This window comes from Eleutherodactylus coqui, chromosome 5, assembly GCF_035609145.1.
Source record: "Eleutherodactylus coqui strain aEleCoq1 chromosome 5, aEleCoq1.hap1, whole genome shotgun sequence".
In the NCBI taxonomy this organism is placed as follows: Eukaryota; Metazoa; Chordata; class Amphibia; order Anura; family Eleutherodactylidae; genus Eleutherodactylus; species Eleutherodactylus coqui.
This window is the reverse complement of record NC_089841.1, coordinates 95,635,754-95,652,621: the sequence shown is the minus strand read 5'-3', so window position 1 is coordinate 95,652,621 and position 16,868 is coordinate 95,635,754. Positions and strand designations below refer to the sequence as shown.

Genomic DNA, 16,868 nt, shown 5'->3' with positions numbered 1-16,868 from the left:
AGCAAAAATCTGCCCAATTTCATCGCCCCGACAATCACGCCAATCAAAAGTAGTTAAAATCATGAATTCAGACTATTGTTGTAATTCAGGTTAAAATTTCATAATCTTTTAAAGAGTAGCTGCACTTTCAGAAAACTTTTGATATGTCAAATGTATTGATCAGCGGGGTTCCCGTTGCTGCGACCCCCACTGATCACTAGAATAAAGGGGCTGCAACACTTGCCTGAGGGCTGTGCCTCCTCAACTATGTTTGCTTATTTTGGACTGCTTCCGGCAGTTGAAGACAGTTTCATAGAGATGTATAGCAAGCTCCTATGGCCTCCCCATTTTAGGGATCATCAGGGATCTCTGCAGCAGGACCCCCACTGATCAATGCTTTTGACACATCAAAAGTTTTCTGAAAGTTCAAGCACTCTTGAAGTTTATACCTTTTGAACCATTTCATAGTATTTGCTGGACTAGAACTGCGTTATTGTTAAAAACAACTGCAAAAATTGAGGCGCTCTAAAACTTTTGAATGGTAGAGTATATCTAAGGACGGTTTACTGGTGTATATCTATAGTTCATTGTAATGCCACGTGATATGATTACACTGCCTGGAAGTGAGCGTGGCAGCCAAGCAGGCGGGGGAGTGAAAGGGGTAAGTCTGAGATATTTTATGGGGAGGGGGGCATTATTATGGAGCAGGGTATGGGGGGGCATTATTACGGAGCAGGGTTTGGGGGTGAATTATTACTAACTGGGGGCCCTATTACTGTGAATCGATGCAAAGGATGTGGCTTAGTGTAAAAGAGGTGTGGTCAACAGAAAAATGCCCACATGGGACGCCACAACAATCGTCCCTGTACAGCCCAATGTACGCCAAAGGCCACCTGCAGACGGGCAGAGATTCCACAGCGGGATTTCCCGCTGAATTTCTGCCCCTGGAAGCTGCCATAGGATTGCAATAAGAAACGCAATCCTAGGCGGACTGCCATGATTTGGCCGCACGAAATGTCGCACGGCAAACAAATCGCGGCATGCTCTATTTCTGTGCGGGGCTCGTCATTCGCCGGCCCCGCTCTGCGCATGCGCCGGCTGCCCGGCAGCCGACACATGAAAGAGGCGGGGCCGCGGGAGCAGGTGAGTGACACGCTGCTCTCTGCAGACGCTCGGGTCGGGTGCTGCTGCGAGAACAGGACAGTATTGTATCATACATACAATGGGTGACTGGGGCTTTATGGATACATTTGGTGTATACACTGGTAAGGGCTCCTACCCACTTGCATTTTTTAATGCTGCGATATTGCTGCGTTTTTTTAACGCTTTTGTCAATGGGACTTTCTAATGTTAAAAGCGCATCGCACATAAATCACAGAGCACAAACTTGCGATGCGCTTTTAACATTAGAAAGTCCCATTGACAATTGCGTTAAAAAATTGCAGCGACATCGCAGTGTTAAAAAAACGCAAGTGTGTGGGAGCCCTAACACTCCTGTAAACACAATAGTGCAATGTGAACAGAGGCTTATGTGAAAATACACAACTTCTACACATCTCTGTCACAGACACTGGGCCCTGTAAACACTACAGTAAGGGTTGCCATGGTGATTCGTCCGGGGAACCAATCAGCTCTCTGCTCAAGTCTGTGAGAACTGAGAGCTGGACTGTTATTGGTGGATGTATTCTGCTTCTCTCTTCTGCTCATACCGCAGCTGGGCGGGGCCGCAGGTCACGTGGTGCGCGCCCCTCTTCCGGTCCTTCCTCTCGGCTTCCGCCTCGCTCCCCGCGTGTGTGCGCGCCCGGTGCCGCCGCTCTCCGCAGGTCTATAAACCCGCCGTGTTCCTCGCAGACACCCGCCTGCCGGCTGCAGAAGGTGAGAGCGGGCGGGCTGGGGGAAGCCATGCTGTAGGGTTGCTGGGAGGCTGTCATGCTGGGGCTTGTAGTTCCACTGGCGGTAACGTAGTGTCTGGTAGGATATGTTGCCTGGCTCCTCTCCCCTGTGACAGGCAGAACTATCATAGCTGCTTCCTACTGACCATTCATGACCCATTTTATTGACCTGTCACGGTGCTTCTGGTAGCCATCCGTGTAATGTACGCGCTGCGCCACATCCGGCCGGCTACCAGGAGAGACGGCATTGGCTACAGCATGGCTGAGCGATGTCGGCCCGAGAAATGCGCACCAGTATCGCACTCACATGTCGGTGATCGTCAAACGCGTGATGCCTTTAGCGCAAAAAATCAGTGATCTGTATCAGATGTGGTCGCGATTCACAAGAGGGTCTACTTGTTAAACTGACAGAAAAAGGGTTCGCACGCTCGTGAAAATCCTATTTGCACCTAGCACTTCCTCTACAATCGCAGCATGCTCCATTTTTGTGCAACTTCCGCCTGGACGGCTCCCATTGAAGTCAATGGAAACTGTCCGTCCCGTGGCCCATCCGCCATCATCATTGCACAAATGTTGCGCCATCCGCAGCCTAATCTGGACTCCACAGTACAGATGAAGAATCCGGTCAGGTACGCAGGGGGCACCGGCCGGGCACAGGGTCGGATCCCGCATGCCAGGCCCAACCCTGTCGTGTGCAGGAGCCTTAGGAGTCCCTTTCGTGTAATGTACGCCGTCCCGCTGCTGTTATGTGACAGGTGGAGTCGGTATAGCAGAGGCTGCAGCTTCACCCTGTAAAGGGCTTTTACATGGAAGGAGGGGGGTGATTGACCCAAATGATCATTCCTGATCACTGACCGGTGTAAGGTTGTTACCAGAGTGAGTAGATTAAAACTCTGTGGACTTTGGCTGAGACCAAAGGCACAGGAGCATAAAGAGATCTGTCTAGGTTCACAAAGGTAGACTCTTCTCTTCTATGCAGTCTGATAAGCTGCAGTCTGTGATGTTCGGCGTGCTATCTGTTATTTCATGTCTACAGAAGGCTGAAATGGGCCCAAGGGGATTTTCTAGTTTCTTGAAGCCATTGTTACAAGGCTTGTCTAAGAAGTCTGATATTGACTTGCAGGAATGGTGCCTTCCAATAGGTGGCGCTGCAGAGGTATTGCATATTTCCCAGAGGAGCATGGATGGTCTAAGTTTCCTCACTCACCTTATAGGTTCTGTCATTGAAAAAGATACTTGCCTATTCCTCACCTATCTTCTCCTGTCTCCTGCAGTTCCCCTGGATCACTTCACCTCCAGCTGCCTGATTCCTCTCCTTTCTGTGAGGTTACGTACATTGGTTAGCAGTCTTCTGCCTGCCAGCCAATGTACGTTACATCACAGTTCAGAGGCCAGCAAGGGGACTGCCGATCTACTGCATAGGGCTGCTCATGCGAGTTGTCTTTGCAATAGATCAGAACTCCTTCCTAGGCAGTAAAGGCTACGTCACAGGGACATGACCTTCACTGGCAGGAAGGAATGAAGCGTTCATAACAAGGCATCTGGTGAGGTGACCCCGTGGCACTGAAGAAGCTCAGCCAGGAAAAGATGTGGTAAGGAGACTGGGGGAGGGGGGGAATAGGAGAGTATAGATTCCTGACCCACAGCTATAGGCCACATCTGACCATTAATAGATCAGTAAGGCCTCAGGTCCACAGGGAAAATCAGGCCCGCTACAGATTCTACATGTAGAATCTGCAGCGGGTCCCTCCTGCCCCGCGGACATGAGGGCTGAAAATAAGAATTTAAAAGAATTAACTCACCTGCAGCGGACCGGGAAGGTCTTCTCTTCCTCACGGCCGGATCTTCTTTTTCGGGCGGCGGATGAACCCGTCGCCGACGTGCCGCACACATGCTCCGGGCACATCTGCCGAGCCGAAGCAAGAAAGATCCGGCCGTGAGGAAGAGAAGACCTTCCGGGTCCGCTGCGGGTGAGTTAATTCTTTTACATTCCTATTTTAGGTCTCCCGCGGATCCGGGCGGCTTCCATAGGCTTCAATAGAAAGCACGAAAATGGAGCATGGTCCAGATTTTTTCATGCTCCATTTTTTTTAAAATCACTTTTATTGACCATCCGCGGGTATTTATCTACCCGCGGGTTGTCAATGCATCCCTATGGGATGCGGATCCGCGGGCAGGAGAAGAGTTAAAATCCGCTGCGGATTTTAATTCTTCTTTTGCCCATGGACATGAGGCCTGAGGGTCTACCACATGAGACCCCTTACACTCTGAGCTGGTGTGACAATGCATTGAGCTGATTTCTGTAGCCAGCTCCGTTCCCACTGCCATGGAGAGGCTTGGCATTGCAGGCCCAGTTTTCAGTGAAATGAATAGGAAGTTAACATGCAATACTAAGGGTACTGGTGTAACTTGACGCCACTGGAAGTGGTGGGTGTACACTACTATTAGGCTGCTTGACAGCCAGGTGACGCCCTGGGTCACTTCCTGGGGGTGGGACGGAGAGGCACAGGGGAGAAGGCGCAGCGGCGGTGCCAAGGACCTTGGGAGCAGGGAACCGACAGCGCCGCAGCAGCAAGGGAAAGGCACAGCAGAGGCTCCTGTGGCTCTGGGGAGCGTGACAGCAGAGGATGGAGAGCGGAGGATCAGCATGGGAGATTGCACAGTGATGCAGGCATCTGGATCAGCGTCGGTGCTCCCGGCAGGGAGGGGGTTAACACATGGGCGCCTAACTTTGTAGCTTCATGGCCTAGGAGCCTAGAACGAGTTTCGTAATCGATGGTTAGGGGTTGTTTCACAGTCAGGCGTAAATTATGAGCTGTACATGCTTCCATGTTCACGTGAATAATCTACACCTAACTGTTAAACTACCCCTAACCCTCCATTACAAAAGTCCTTCCACGCTCCTAGGACCTTGCAGCAGGCAGGAGCTTTTCAGCCAATCAGGAAGTGGGGGCGTCACCTGGCTGTCAAGGTACACTAGTACTAATACCAAGTCTCTCCACTGCAGTGGGAACAGAGCTGACTGCTTTCTGCAGAAACTAGCTTGCTGCACACATGCACCAGCCCAGTGAACAGCTGATCAGCAAGGTCCCTGCTGCTGATCTCCTGCCAGGCCATCAATGGTTTACAACTGGACAACCCCTTTAAGCTGGCAGTACACATCAGATGGTTTGGTAGGTTTAACCAACTCTCGGTTGCAGTTTGCTGAGCGCTCGTGCAGATGATGGTAATCCTGCAGGTTATCTTATAAGCGTTGAGGAAATTTCCTACTGATACTTAGTTTTCAATGACTTTTGGTCACGACAAAATGCTGCGCACTGGAGGAGTAGAAGTCACTGGTGTGCAGACCACCTAATGTGACCCACTGTCCTTCCAGGTACCATCTAGTACTTGGGTCACTTCACCCTTGTGTGAGTCTTCTGGAATCCTCTTAGATCTTGTTTTCTTTTTCAGATGAAAGAAAGTATCATGAATCAAGAAAAGTTAGCAAAACTTCAAGCACAAGTCCGCATCGGTGGAAAGGTAAGTGTGTGTTTAAAAACTGAATGTGTTAAAGGGGTTGTCTTGACTACTGGTCAACATGCCCCGTTAGCGCCTCCTGTGCTGAAATAAGGAGCGGAGCAGTACTTGCTTCATCTAGCACCGTGGTCCCGGCATTTGTCACAGATGTCACTGGAAGCCAGGTGACCACTGCAGTGTTGCGTTCCTGGCATATGTGAGTGCCGATGCCAGTAGAGCAAGCAGACGCTGCAGCTGTCACCTGGCTTCTGGTGACATCTGTCACAACAAACACCAGTACCGCATCGAAGCTGCAGAAATGGGGGAGTACTGTTCCTCTCATTTTAGCACTGAAGGGGCTGGTGGGTTAGTTCAGTCACCGGGCAACCCCTTTAAATAAGAGAAAAAATATCAGTAATCTAAATCCTCGCACTTCTCATCACTCAGTGTGCTTACTCTGCTATCAGCTGTGGAATGCTTGAAGGGAAGCAGTGCTCAGACAGTTTCCACCACCCTTTGGCTGTTGCTATAATGTTTGAACAGTGTGTTTCCTGCATGTCAGTGACCCCGATGAGGGAATTACTGGACCATTGAATGTGTCCTAGTAAGGATAATGCAGAGGGCCACTAAAAGCTCAATCTATATTATTGAGACGCCTGCAGGTATACGGGGACCCACAGTTGTTTAGTTGCAGCTTGCTATGGTCATACACCAGTGCATTGGTTGTTGGTCTGCATTAGTAATGTGCCTTAAGTGGTATTGCTGTGTTGGCTGGTCTTAAGGCTAGGGTTATATGGAGACAGCTGCAGGCCATAGGAATATCTTGAGTAGTCAGCAAGTTTGCAGGCTGCAGCTGCCACTTGGAAACTTGCTATGTGCCGCAGTCGTTTGTCACTTACTGAAGGGTGTTTCCCACTTGCAGAGCACTGTTGGGCAAGTACTGACTGCGCTGGGAAGATAGGAACTTGTAGGTGGAGATTGTCTGTCTCCTCAGTCTTTATGCTCAACTCTGTGCTTTGGCCTTTCTCCTCCAAGGACTAACTCACTAGCCTTCCATGGCTGGTCATTTAGATCTCTTGAGTCTTGGTATAAAGTAATATTGTAACTTGGCCAAACTATGGTTCAAATGGAAACCTACCCAGGGTATGCTGGGCAGCCTGGCGATATTTTGTACACTTCACTGAACTGTTTTGCTCTATAATGGTTCTTGTGGTTAAGATGTTTACAATCTTATTGAAAATACACTATAAGGTTCTCTTCATACTGGTGTCAGACTTGGGAGCTTCAGTCACAATTTGGGGCTTTTCTCCTAGGAAAACTAACGAGATGCGCTGCTGTTTTTACCCATCCAAACCAGACAGACCCAATGATTCAGTTGCCAGTGTCAGTGGTATCATCACACCATTGTGGTTTCCTTTTATAATGGAAGCCACATCTATAGAGGGCCTTAGAGGTGAATATTTAGGTACACAGACTTCATTTCGTGTGTTTTATGACTCTTCAGGGAACAGCCCGTAGAAAGAAGAAGGTCGTCCACAGAACAGCCACTGCTGATGACAAGAAACTACAGTTTTCACTGAAGAAGCTGGGTGTGAATAACATCTCCGGCATTGAAGAAGTAAGCTATTCACTTTCATTTTTGGGGGGTGAAGGGTGGGGGGGAGGAGCGTTGGGTTATAAAGGCACTTGCACCAATTTTAAAGGCATAAATGTTTGCACAAAAACTTGTGACCTTTAGGTTTTGTATTGCATTTAAGAAGTGAGGGGTGTTTGTCTTCAGGTCCAGCATATTTACTATAATTTACACCAGCTCATTGGTGCCATAGACCTGGCGCACACATTGCCATCAGAGGTGTGCTCCTCTTAATTTGGCAGATCTTACTCCAGAAGGAAGGAAATGCCTGTCTGTGCCTCTATTTCTTTTGAGGCCGCTTTCAGATGAGCGTATTTCAAATCCACATTTAATCTGTGTTTTGTGGACTGTAATATGGAGCTGATAAATCTGTAGACTTGTGCATTTTTTTAATTTTTTTTCATGACTGTTTGACCCTTTTCCCAACTCGGGGCATAAATACGCTCTGGGTGGGAAAGGGTTTCTACGAATGAGAATACACTTGGCGTGGGCTCAGAAGCTAAGCCGGTGCCATCTGCAGTGGGAGGCAGCTGTGATGGACAGCTGGCCTCCCAATGCAACAGCAGGAATCAGTGACTTAGTATCACTACTGTTCACTTTCTATATGCTGCGATTAATGTTGATTGCAGCATGTAAAAGGATCACAGAGGAAGGGTGATCAACCTGTGATATCATTAACCCTCCGACATGTAATTGCTGAGGACTGATGGGTTGCCATGGCAACCGTAACCTAGTCAATGGTGGCCAGGTCTGCCATGGCCTGTGATTGCTATGATAAGCGATATTACATTGCAGTACTGCAGTAGTGCAGTGTTTTATCAAAGCAATTACATCACAGGTTTAAGGCCTCATGTCCATGGGGAAAATCAGGCCCGCTATGGATTCTCCATGTAGAATCCGTAGCGGGTCCCTCCTGCCCCGCCGACATGAGACATAAAAATAAAAATTAACTCACCTCTCACACGCTCCGGATCTTCCCTTCGCCGCGGCTTCATCTTCTCCCCGTCGCGGCCGGATCTTCTTTCTTCGGTTCGGCGGATGTGCAGGGCACGTCGGTTACGTGCCCCGCGCATGCGCCGTCCCGAAGAAAAAAGATCCGGCTGCGATGGAGAGAAGATGAAGCCGCGGCGAAGGGAAGATCTGGAGCAGGTGAGTAAATTCCTGTTTTGGTCTCCCGCGGTTCCGGACGGCTTCCATAGGCTTCAATAGAAGCGGGAGACCCGCACGAAAATGGAGCATGGTCCAGATTTTTTCATGCTCCATTTTTTTTAAAATCTCTTTTATTGACCATCCGCGGGTATTTATCTACCCGCGGGTGGTCAATGCATTCCTATGGGATGCGGATCCGCGGGCAGGAGAAGAGTTAAAATCCGCTGCGGATTTTAATTCTTCTTTTGCCCGTGGACATGAGGCCTAAGTCTCCTACAGGGACATAAAAATAATGCAAAAAAAAAAGTTAAACATAGTCAAAACTTTTTGGGCACTCGCTCTCTTGTTTTTAAAAAATAAAATAATTAAACCACACGTTTGGTATTGTCACATCCGTAACGACCCTTACAATAAATTAAATTCCCTTTTCATCCTACACAGCAAATGCTATTGAAAAAAGGAGTAAAAAATGTTTACTTTTGCCTGCCAAAGAAAGTAATAAGTGATCAAAAATGCCCAAAATAGTGTCAGCTCAACACACAAAGAACAGGCCCTCACAGCTTTGTCAATAGAAAAATAAGTTATAAGACTTCCAATGCAGTAATGAAACAAAATATAAGCAAAGGGGGCTTTATATCGTGCAAAAGTTGAAAAATATAAAAAAAAAATTGGGATATTGTTATTGTACCAATTGGCTGAAAAAATTCATCAGGTCACTTGTGCTACATGATTAATGCTGTAAAAAAATACTATTTTTAGATTCTTTTTTCTCTTCCTGCCCTCCCCCCAAAAGTTAAGTGAGGCAATATATTGTATGTACCAGTAAAAACTACAATTTGCTTTGTAAAAAAACACCTCATATGGCCGGGTCACCAGCAAGTTTTACATTTTAAAAAAAGAAAATATATCCACCTCCCCAAAAAAAAAAAAAATTGTTGCATGATTGACATGGATTCAACAGTGACGTCTATGTGAATGTGTCCCATTCATCTGAATAGGAATATGCCCCGTAGTACATATGCCATGAATTTTAAATCTGCATTGCAGGTAAAGTGATGTTTCTTCAATGCTTATTCTGCGCCTGGTTTACAGCTTGCAGATTTGCCCCATTGAGGCCAAAATCCATGTACTGATCTGTGGCAGCAGAAATGCAAATCCATTTACCAGTGCCAATAATGTAATAGGACCTGCTCAACTAGGTTCCCTGTACATAACACAAGTGCAGGAAAGGGCTTGCAGGTATTTCCATCTAGTTGGTGCAGTGTGGACTATTAGTGGTCACTGCTGCTGTAGCTTTGGAAACCATATGTTTAGGTAAACGTCTGCTATGCGTTTTCATTAAACCTTTAGACCTCATGTTCACGGGCATGCATGGATTCCCAGTACAGAATCCCGCAGCGGTTTGCAGCTGTGCCCATAGCCATGAGGCCAAAAATGACATTTTCTCACCTGTCCGGATGCGGCGCGGGTCTCCTTCGTCGCGGCCAGATCGATCTTCTGCATGCGCTGTGCTTTTATTTAATTCTTTTTTTAAATTATTAAAACCTGTGTGTGGGATCCGCACCCTGGGATAACATGACATCTACAGGTATTTAATTACCTTTGGATGCCCATTGACTGTCTATGGGCATATTGAACTGCGGATCATCCACGCGTATTCCACAATTACATTTTTCCCGTGGGCATGAGGCCTTAGAAAGCTTTTGTTTGTCTCTCCAGGTAAACATGTTTACAAACCAAGGGACCGTTATCCACTTCAACAACCCTAAAGTTCAGGCTTCCTTGGCTGCCAACACCTTCACCATTACAGGACATGCTGAGACCAAGCAGCTTACAGAGATGTTGCCAAGCATCCTGAATCAGCTCGGAGCAGACAGCCTCACCAGCCTGCGGAGACTTGCAGAAGCCCTGCCAAAACAATGTAAGTGAAACGCTTGTCATTCAGCCGGTATTTGCAAAAGTGTTTGGTATTAGGCAGTACTAGGACTGGAAGATAACACCTTTGACTGCAGGGTCAGATCGCTTACACTGCCAACATCCTAGTGGCGCCATGTAAAGTTTACACTAATGTTCATTCATTAGCAACTTACTGCAGTAATGCTAGTAACTGCATTAGTGGCTTATCCCCTTAGGCTGGGTTCACATAGGGCAGATTTGCAGCGGTTTTGCTGCGTTTTTTTTCCGTTGCGGTTTTGCCGCAGAAGAACTGCTTCTGCGGCAAAACCGCTTCAAAGGTTAATTTGGGCTTGCGGATTTTCGTGCGCAAGCTGTTTTTTCCGCAGCGCTTTTTTACTTTTTGTCGCGTATTTGGTGCGGTTTTGGCTGCGTCCATAGAGGTCTATGGACAAAAAAACGCTGCGAAAAAGACCAAAGAATGAGCATGCTGCATCTTTTAAAACCGCGACGCAGTTGCATTTCCGCACTGCGGCTGTGCGAAAAAAATCCGTCCTGTGAGAACAGCTTTTTGGCAAATCTCATTTGTGCTGCATTGCACTGCAAACGCAGCGGTTTTGCCGCAGTGCGGATATGCAACGGCAATCCGTGGCAAAACCGCAGCAAATCTGCCCTGTGTGACCCCAGCCTTAAAGGGGTTGTCCCGCGCCGAAACGGGTTTTTTTTTTTTTTTAAACCCCCCCCCCCCGTTCGGCGCGAGACAACCCCGATGCAGGGGTTAAAAAAACAACCCGCACAGCGCTTACCTGAATCCCGGCGGTCCGGCGTCTTCATACTCACCTGCTGAAGATGGCCGCCGGGATCCTCTGTCTCCATGGACCGCAGGGCTTCTATGCGGTCCATTGCCGATTCCAGCCTCCTGATTGGCTGGAATCGGCACGGGGCGGAGCTACACGGAGCCCCATTCAGAAAAGAAGACCTGGACTGCGCAAGCGCGGCTAATTTGGCCATCGGAGGGCGAAAATTAGTCGGCACCATGGAGACGAGGACGCTAGCAACGGAGCAGGTAAGTATAAAACTTTTTATAACTTCTGTATGGCTCATAATTAATGCACAATGTACATTACAAAGTGCATTATTATGGCCATGCAGAATTGTATAGACCCACTTGCTGCCTCGGGACAACCCCTTTAAGGCTAACTTCACACGGGTGAGCGCAATATGTGGCTATGAATCACAGCCCCATATTGCGCTCCTCACGGATGCGAGGCGTTTTTATGACAAAATGGCATTGCATCACTTAAGGGATGCAGTGATCCTCTGCTGCAGCTGTAAGCCACAGCAGAGGATCGTGGAGTTTCTCCCATTGTTTTCAATGGAGACCTCGCATGGTGTGCACCTAGCCCATGGTGAGATGTGGTGGCCGACCCCGTTTAAAACAAGCTGTTCGAGAGAGATAAGGCTAAAACATGCAGCGACTTGTTTCCTGTATAGCACCGTGATGCAGGAAAACATCGCTCATGTGTATGACCCCATTCAAAAGAATGGGTTCATATATGTGTGATTTGTGTGTCTCACAACGCGCAAATCTCGCATGACTTTTCTTGCCTGTGTGGAGGCAGCCTAAGGGCATATTCCCAAGGCACATTTTCTGTCTATTACCTCTATTTTTTTTTAGACAGCCTAAACGCCATTAATCTGTGTTGCGGTATTGAGGCGCATATTTTATGTGCATAAAAAAATATCGTAGCGAGTCCTATTTTAGGCTGTATTGCAGATTTCATTCACTGCATTGTAATGATTGAAATCCACTGTGACTTTGCTGCAGATCTTAGTGTGGAAAATGTAGTAATTTTTATTTTAAGCTATATAACAGTAATCGCTGAAAAATGTAACTACATTTCCCGTATATTTTTGTATGGGCATCTTTAAATTTGGTTTGGTATAAATATACTTTTTTCCTGTTTAATATGAGACCTTGCCAATACAAAAATAAATTACAGCAACTGGAATGCAAAAATGAAGTAGTAAGTGGCACTCAAACCAACCTGGTCATAGCAGGACTGAAAACTTGAGGTTAAAAAAAAAACTTTTAAAAACTTTAAAAAAACTTGTATTGATGGTATTTTCCTGATATAAACATTTTATTACTGGCAACCTTCCTAATTAACATAACCGTTGTCTAATAGTCGTGAGCTCCATTTCATGCAATTATTTTTTTTATATAGTTCTTTAGAACATTACAGGGGTTTTCTGGGACAGAAATATTGATGATCTATCCTTACAAAAGGTAACCGGTATCAATTGGTAGGGGTCCACTGCCTGCGATCCTCACCGATCAGCTGATTGAAGTAGTCATGGCGTCCATGTAGGCGTTGCTTTCACTTCAAACAACTAATCGGTGGGGGCTTACCGCTTAGCATCTCTCATCTGATATAACATATTATCAAGTGTTCAGGCCCGTAAAGCTATTTTTTTTTTATCATGACCTTTTCTTTTTTTAATATGACATTTGTCTTATTCTGTACAATTTCAAGCAGTCTGGTCCTTAGGAAAGGGCTGAAATTAAAGTAATCATATTCGGCTTGTGTTCTTTTGTATTAATTATTGACCATCTTCTTCTAGCTGTAGATGGCAAAGCACCACTTGCTACTGGGGAGGAAGAGGATGATGAAGTTCCAGGTAGGATGTCCTCGCTTTCCACAGCCTTGTTACTTATTCTGCTGGGCATATTTTGCGTTTGTGTGTTCATCGCAGTTCACAGACCTCAGTAGTTGTAGGTTGACAAGCCTTTCTCACAGCATGCATTACTCTGGCTCATTTCTCAGAACAGACTAGCCCATTCTGTGTTAACAGATCCATGACAAACTGCAGCACCCATGTAAGCCTTAATCCTCACCTGGCCGTACTGTAGGTCTGTTTTGCACACAGCTGTAATAGGGCATCCTTCGAGGTGATTTATGTAGAGCAGGTAATTATAAGCAGCTTTTCAATACATCTTTGTATTCTAGCAGAAAAAGCTCTTGGACAAACTGCCCTAATCCCTATTCAGCTGCGATGTTAAATCTGTCTTCCCTGAATAGGGCTAGTGAATGCAGGGACCTCTCAACTGTAGTGCCAACAGCAGTGTACATACTAGAGCATCTAATACTGCTTCTGGTCAGGTCATCTGTGAGAAGGTGTCCTGTGCTTCATATGGCTTCTTGCATCATACCCGCTAACCACTGAGACCCATTGCTCTGTATCTTAGTACTACACCCAGTACACAAAGGCGTGCTGTGCTGAGAAGCTGTATGCATCGCAGCATGGCTCCCTTTCCCACAACACTCACAAATGGGCAGCAGTATTATAAGATCACCGGTTGGTCTACTTTAGACAAAGGGCAGCCATTAATAAACTATTCAATGTACACTGCACAGCGTGTAAGAGTGCTTGCGCATTGAAGAGTAGATGTACTATATTCACTATCCCTCTTCAGCTATGCAGCTAGTTGCAGATGGATTTTTCTTGGCAGCATTGGATAGGAGTAGCATTTCAAGAGGCTGTTTTTGCTGAAAATGGACAAAATAGACTAAGAGCTCCTGTCTACAGGCGTGATACCGCCGGCGGTAAATAGCCAGCAAATCACTGTCTGAAGTTTTCCATAGCGTTGCTATGGAAAGCGCCGGCCCCGTGTCCACGAGTGGAGAATCATTGTGACTCTCTGCTTGCGGCCAGCAATTTACAGCATGCTGCGATTTGCCGTGATTCTCCGTGGTCAGCCTAGCTGTCAGATAGGCTGACAGCGGAGATCCGTCTGCAGGCTCCTGCTCTCGGTTCTCCGCCACGGGATACCGCAACGCCCGTGGTCAGGCAGCCTTATGGTCTGTCCAGCAAAAACTGATTCTGTGTAGTGTAATCCGGCAGTCTCATACACTGTGCTAACGTATATCTAGTAGGTTAGCCAGAAGCAGTGGACAGATAGAAAGGAATAGCTGTAGGCTCATCAGTTTCTGCTGCTATGAAGACGCATAGTCTGGATCTTAGCTGTAGGAATAAGCAGCAAATTTTTAGATTGGCACTTCTGCAAAGCTGTAAACCACTACCAACACACACACTATGCTTTAAGGGAATACAAAAATTAAAGCCTATTTACACACAAAGATGATCACTCTAACTTTGTTCAAAAGTTAGAATGATTAACAGTTTTAGCGATCACTTAGCATAAGCCTCTGGAGCTGTATGCAGAGAACAGCTGGTGGACTGTTCTCTGCATTTAGCTCCTTTGTTCTGCCTTGGGAATGCAAGCTGAATACAATGTAATCAGCGCTCTAGTGGAGAACACAGTATGTGCGGTCCCTGCTATCCGCTCTCCAGCTGAACAATGGATTTAAAGCCCCATTTATATAGGATGACTGTTGGGCAAACAATGCCCAAGGCTCGTCCCTGCATGTACAGCGTGTATCCTTAGCTTGCAGCAGGGTGGCTGGAGGAGATTTCACTCCTTACTCTCCCCAGCCCCTCTCCATTCACTTAACACACCAGATGTTAAGTACTGAACGATCATCTTTCAGGATTTTATGCAGCAGTCCTATGTAAATGGGGCTTTATTCTCACCTAAACATCGTTCATCTGAAAAGTAAACGATGGTAGCATTTACATGCAACGATTATTGTTCAAAAGACATTGTGTGAATTTTGAGCGATAATTGTTGTGTGTAAATGGGTTTTTAGTTGTGCTGTTGTCACACAAGTGTAAGTGCAATGGGCGTTGTGTATTTGCACACAGTTGTGTTTTACGGTGTTCCTATTTATGGCAATTAAGTTAGCTCCACATGTGGTATTTCCGTGAGCAGCAGAGTAGCGCATGTGGCATATTTTGCGCAAACTAAATGTATGTGCAAAATATCATTGTGCGACTCAAAGCATTGAAACAAATGTGTTCTATTCATCGTGTGATGCGTCTGCAAAATGCTGCTCAAATCCATTCGTGTGACACAGGCCTAACTCGGGATCTATAGGAGATGGTTCACATAAACTATGCCATGTTGGGTAGATCTACATGTAACATTAATACATGCTTTCTGACTTCTAATGCCGGTATCTCTAATGTTTATCCACAGAACTGGTTGAGAATTTTGACGAAGCCTCAAAGAATGAGTCTGTCTGATGTGAAAACCACTGAGGAACATGACGCTGAATGGAGCTGCTATTTTATAATGTGACTTATCTATTTGTGTTTTGGGTTTTTTTTTTTCTTTGAGATTAAATAAAGATGAATTCATGGAAAATGTACAATATACAATACAATGTAGCAGCTCGGCTTTAATGCAGACTCTGCCTTTGCGGACTAGTTTAACTCAACACATCTGGAAATAAAGATTGATCTATAATAAACTTCATGAAAACTTGTCTTATGTCTGGGGATTTACCAGCTGATACCGAGCACCATGGTATATTTAAAGGGAACCGGTCGCCTCCAACAGCACCATAAACTAAGCTGTGGTGGGGAGCTGGGCATGTAATTTTTATACTTGCCGGTCTCCTACTGAAGATCATATGTGGTCTGAAAATCGGACTCCTTTCTGACTGCTGGGTGCATGATCAGATTTTCAGACACTGCATGATCTTCAGCGGGCAGCAGGCGAGTATAAAAATGACATCCCCCTGCTCCTGTTCTCCCCTTGACATGTACCATAACTTAGATTATGGTGCTGTACTGAGGTGACGGGTTCTCTTTAACCTAAGCAAATATTGGTCACTGCTTAAAGAAATAATTGCTGTACCATATAGAAGTATATAAATGGTTTACTGTTGACATTATAATGAGAGGAGGAATGGACCAGTATGGATATGCAAACTAGCAGTGTACACTAACAGTTACTTACAAGACCATTCATCAAGCTATAGGTCAGTAGTGGTCAACCTGCTATGGCATACCAGATACTAGATCTCAGCCAAGACTAGTGAAGAAGATGAATGTGACCTCTCTCCCCTGCAGTTACACAGAGCCGGACTAATGGCACATCATGTTTTCCCTTTTATTAAAATTCTCTTTACATTACTACATTTTATATGCATACCATTGTTAAATTAAATGTCAGCCTTTTCTTCAGTTCTTCGCCTCATTCACCAGTTCACATCGTGCATAACACTACGTCCCATGGTTCTAATCAATCTCTGAAAACAGGATTCAGGTGCAGCCATAGTCTGCCATGGGTTGGCTGGGACTTTAGGCTTTTTTGTTCTTCTTACCCCTCTTCTGTTCATAACCTATAATCTGGATAGGCCCTCAAGATATGATTGGTTGGGTCTGTTCATCAGGATCGCTGCCAATTAGCTGATTCCTGGAGCTGCTATCAATAGAGCTGGAGTGGCAAGCACATTGTGCTCTCTGTAGTGCAGTGGACCAGGTTGGTATTGCAGGCATAGATCCCATCGATTGTCTACCAGGATTAGCTGATCAATAAGTAGGGATCCTGAGCAGTAGAAGACCCCTGACTATCATCTATTGATGACCTAGTGTGCGGATAGATCATCAATAGGAAAAGTCCTGAAGAACCTTTTTAAGTGGAGACCTAATAAGGTCTCCCTTTGCATATCTTTCTTTTTATTTCCAGCATGCTTGGTTGACCACACCATTGTGTTTTGCACAGATAGCAGAGTTCCTTTCTAGCATCTTGCTGAAGATATAGAAGTACTGAAACTAACCATTCCATTGCCATGCTGTATTTCGACACTTTACATTTGGAGCAGTTTGAACATCCTTTAGAGATGTTGCATCATGGCTGATGCTGTGCAGTATAGAAGTTGTAAGGACACACGTACATTGTTTTGAGGCAGAAC

The 16,868-nt window shown here is 46.0% G+C and overlaps 1 protein-coding gene across 1 annotated transcript; it reads left to right on the top strand.

The window, feature by feature from the left end:
- Nucleotides 1–1,723: 1,723 nt before the first annotated feature.
- BTF3 (basic transcription factor 3) lies at nt 1,724–15,419 on the top strand. Its single transcript, XM_066602914.1, has 6 exons — nt 1,724–1,854; nt 5,325–5,393; nt 6,874–6,987; nt 9,871–10,072; nt 12,670–12,726; nt 15,146–15,419. Exons 2-6 carry the CDS (start codon nt 5,325–5,327, stop codon nt 15,190–15,192), a joined length of 489 nt encoding a protein of 162 aa, XP_066459011.1. The 5' UTR covers nt 1,724–1,854; the 3' UTR covers nt 15,193–15,419.
- The last annotated feature ends 1,449 nt before the right edge of the window (nt 15,420–16,868 follow it).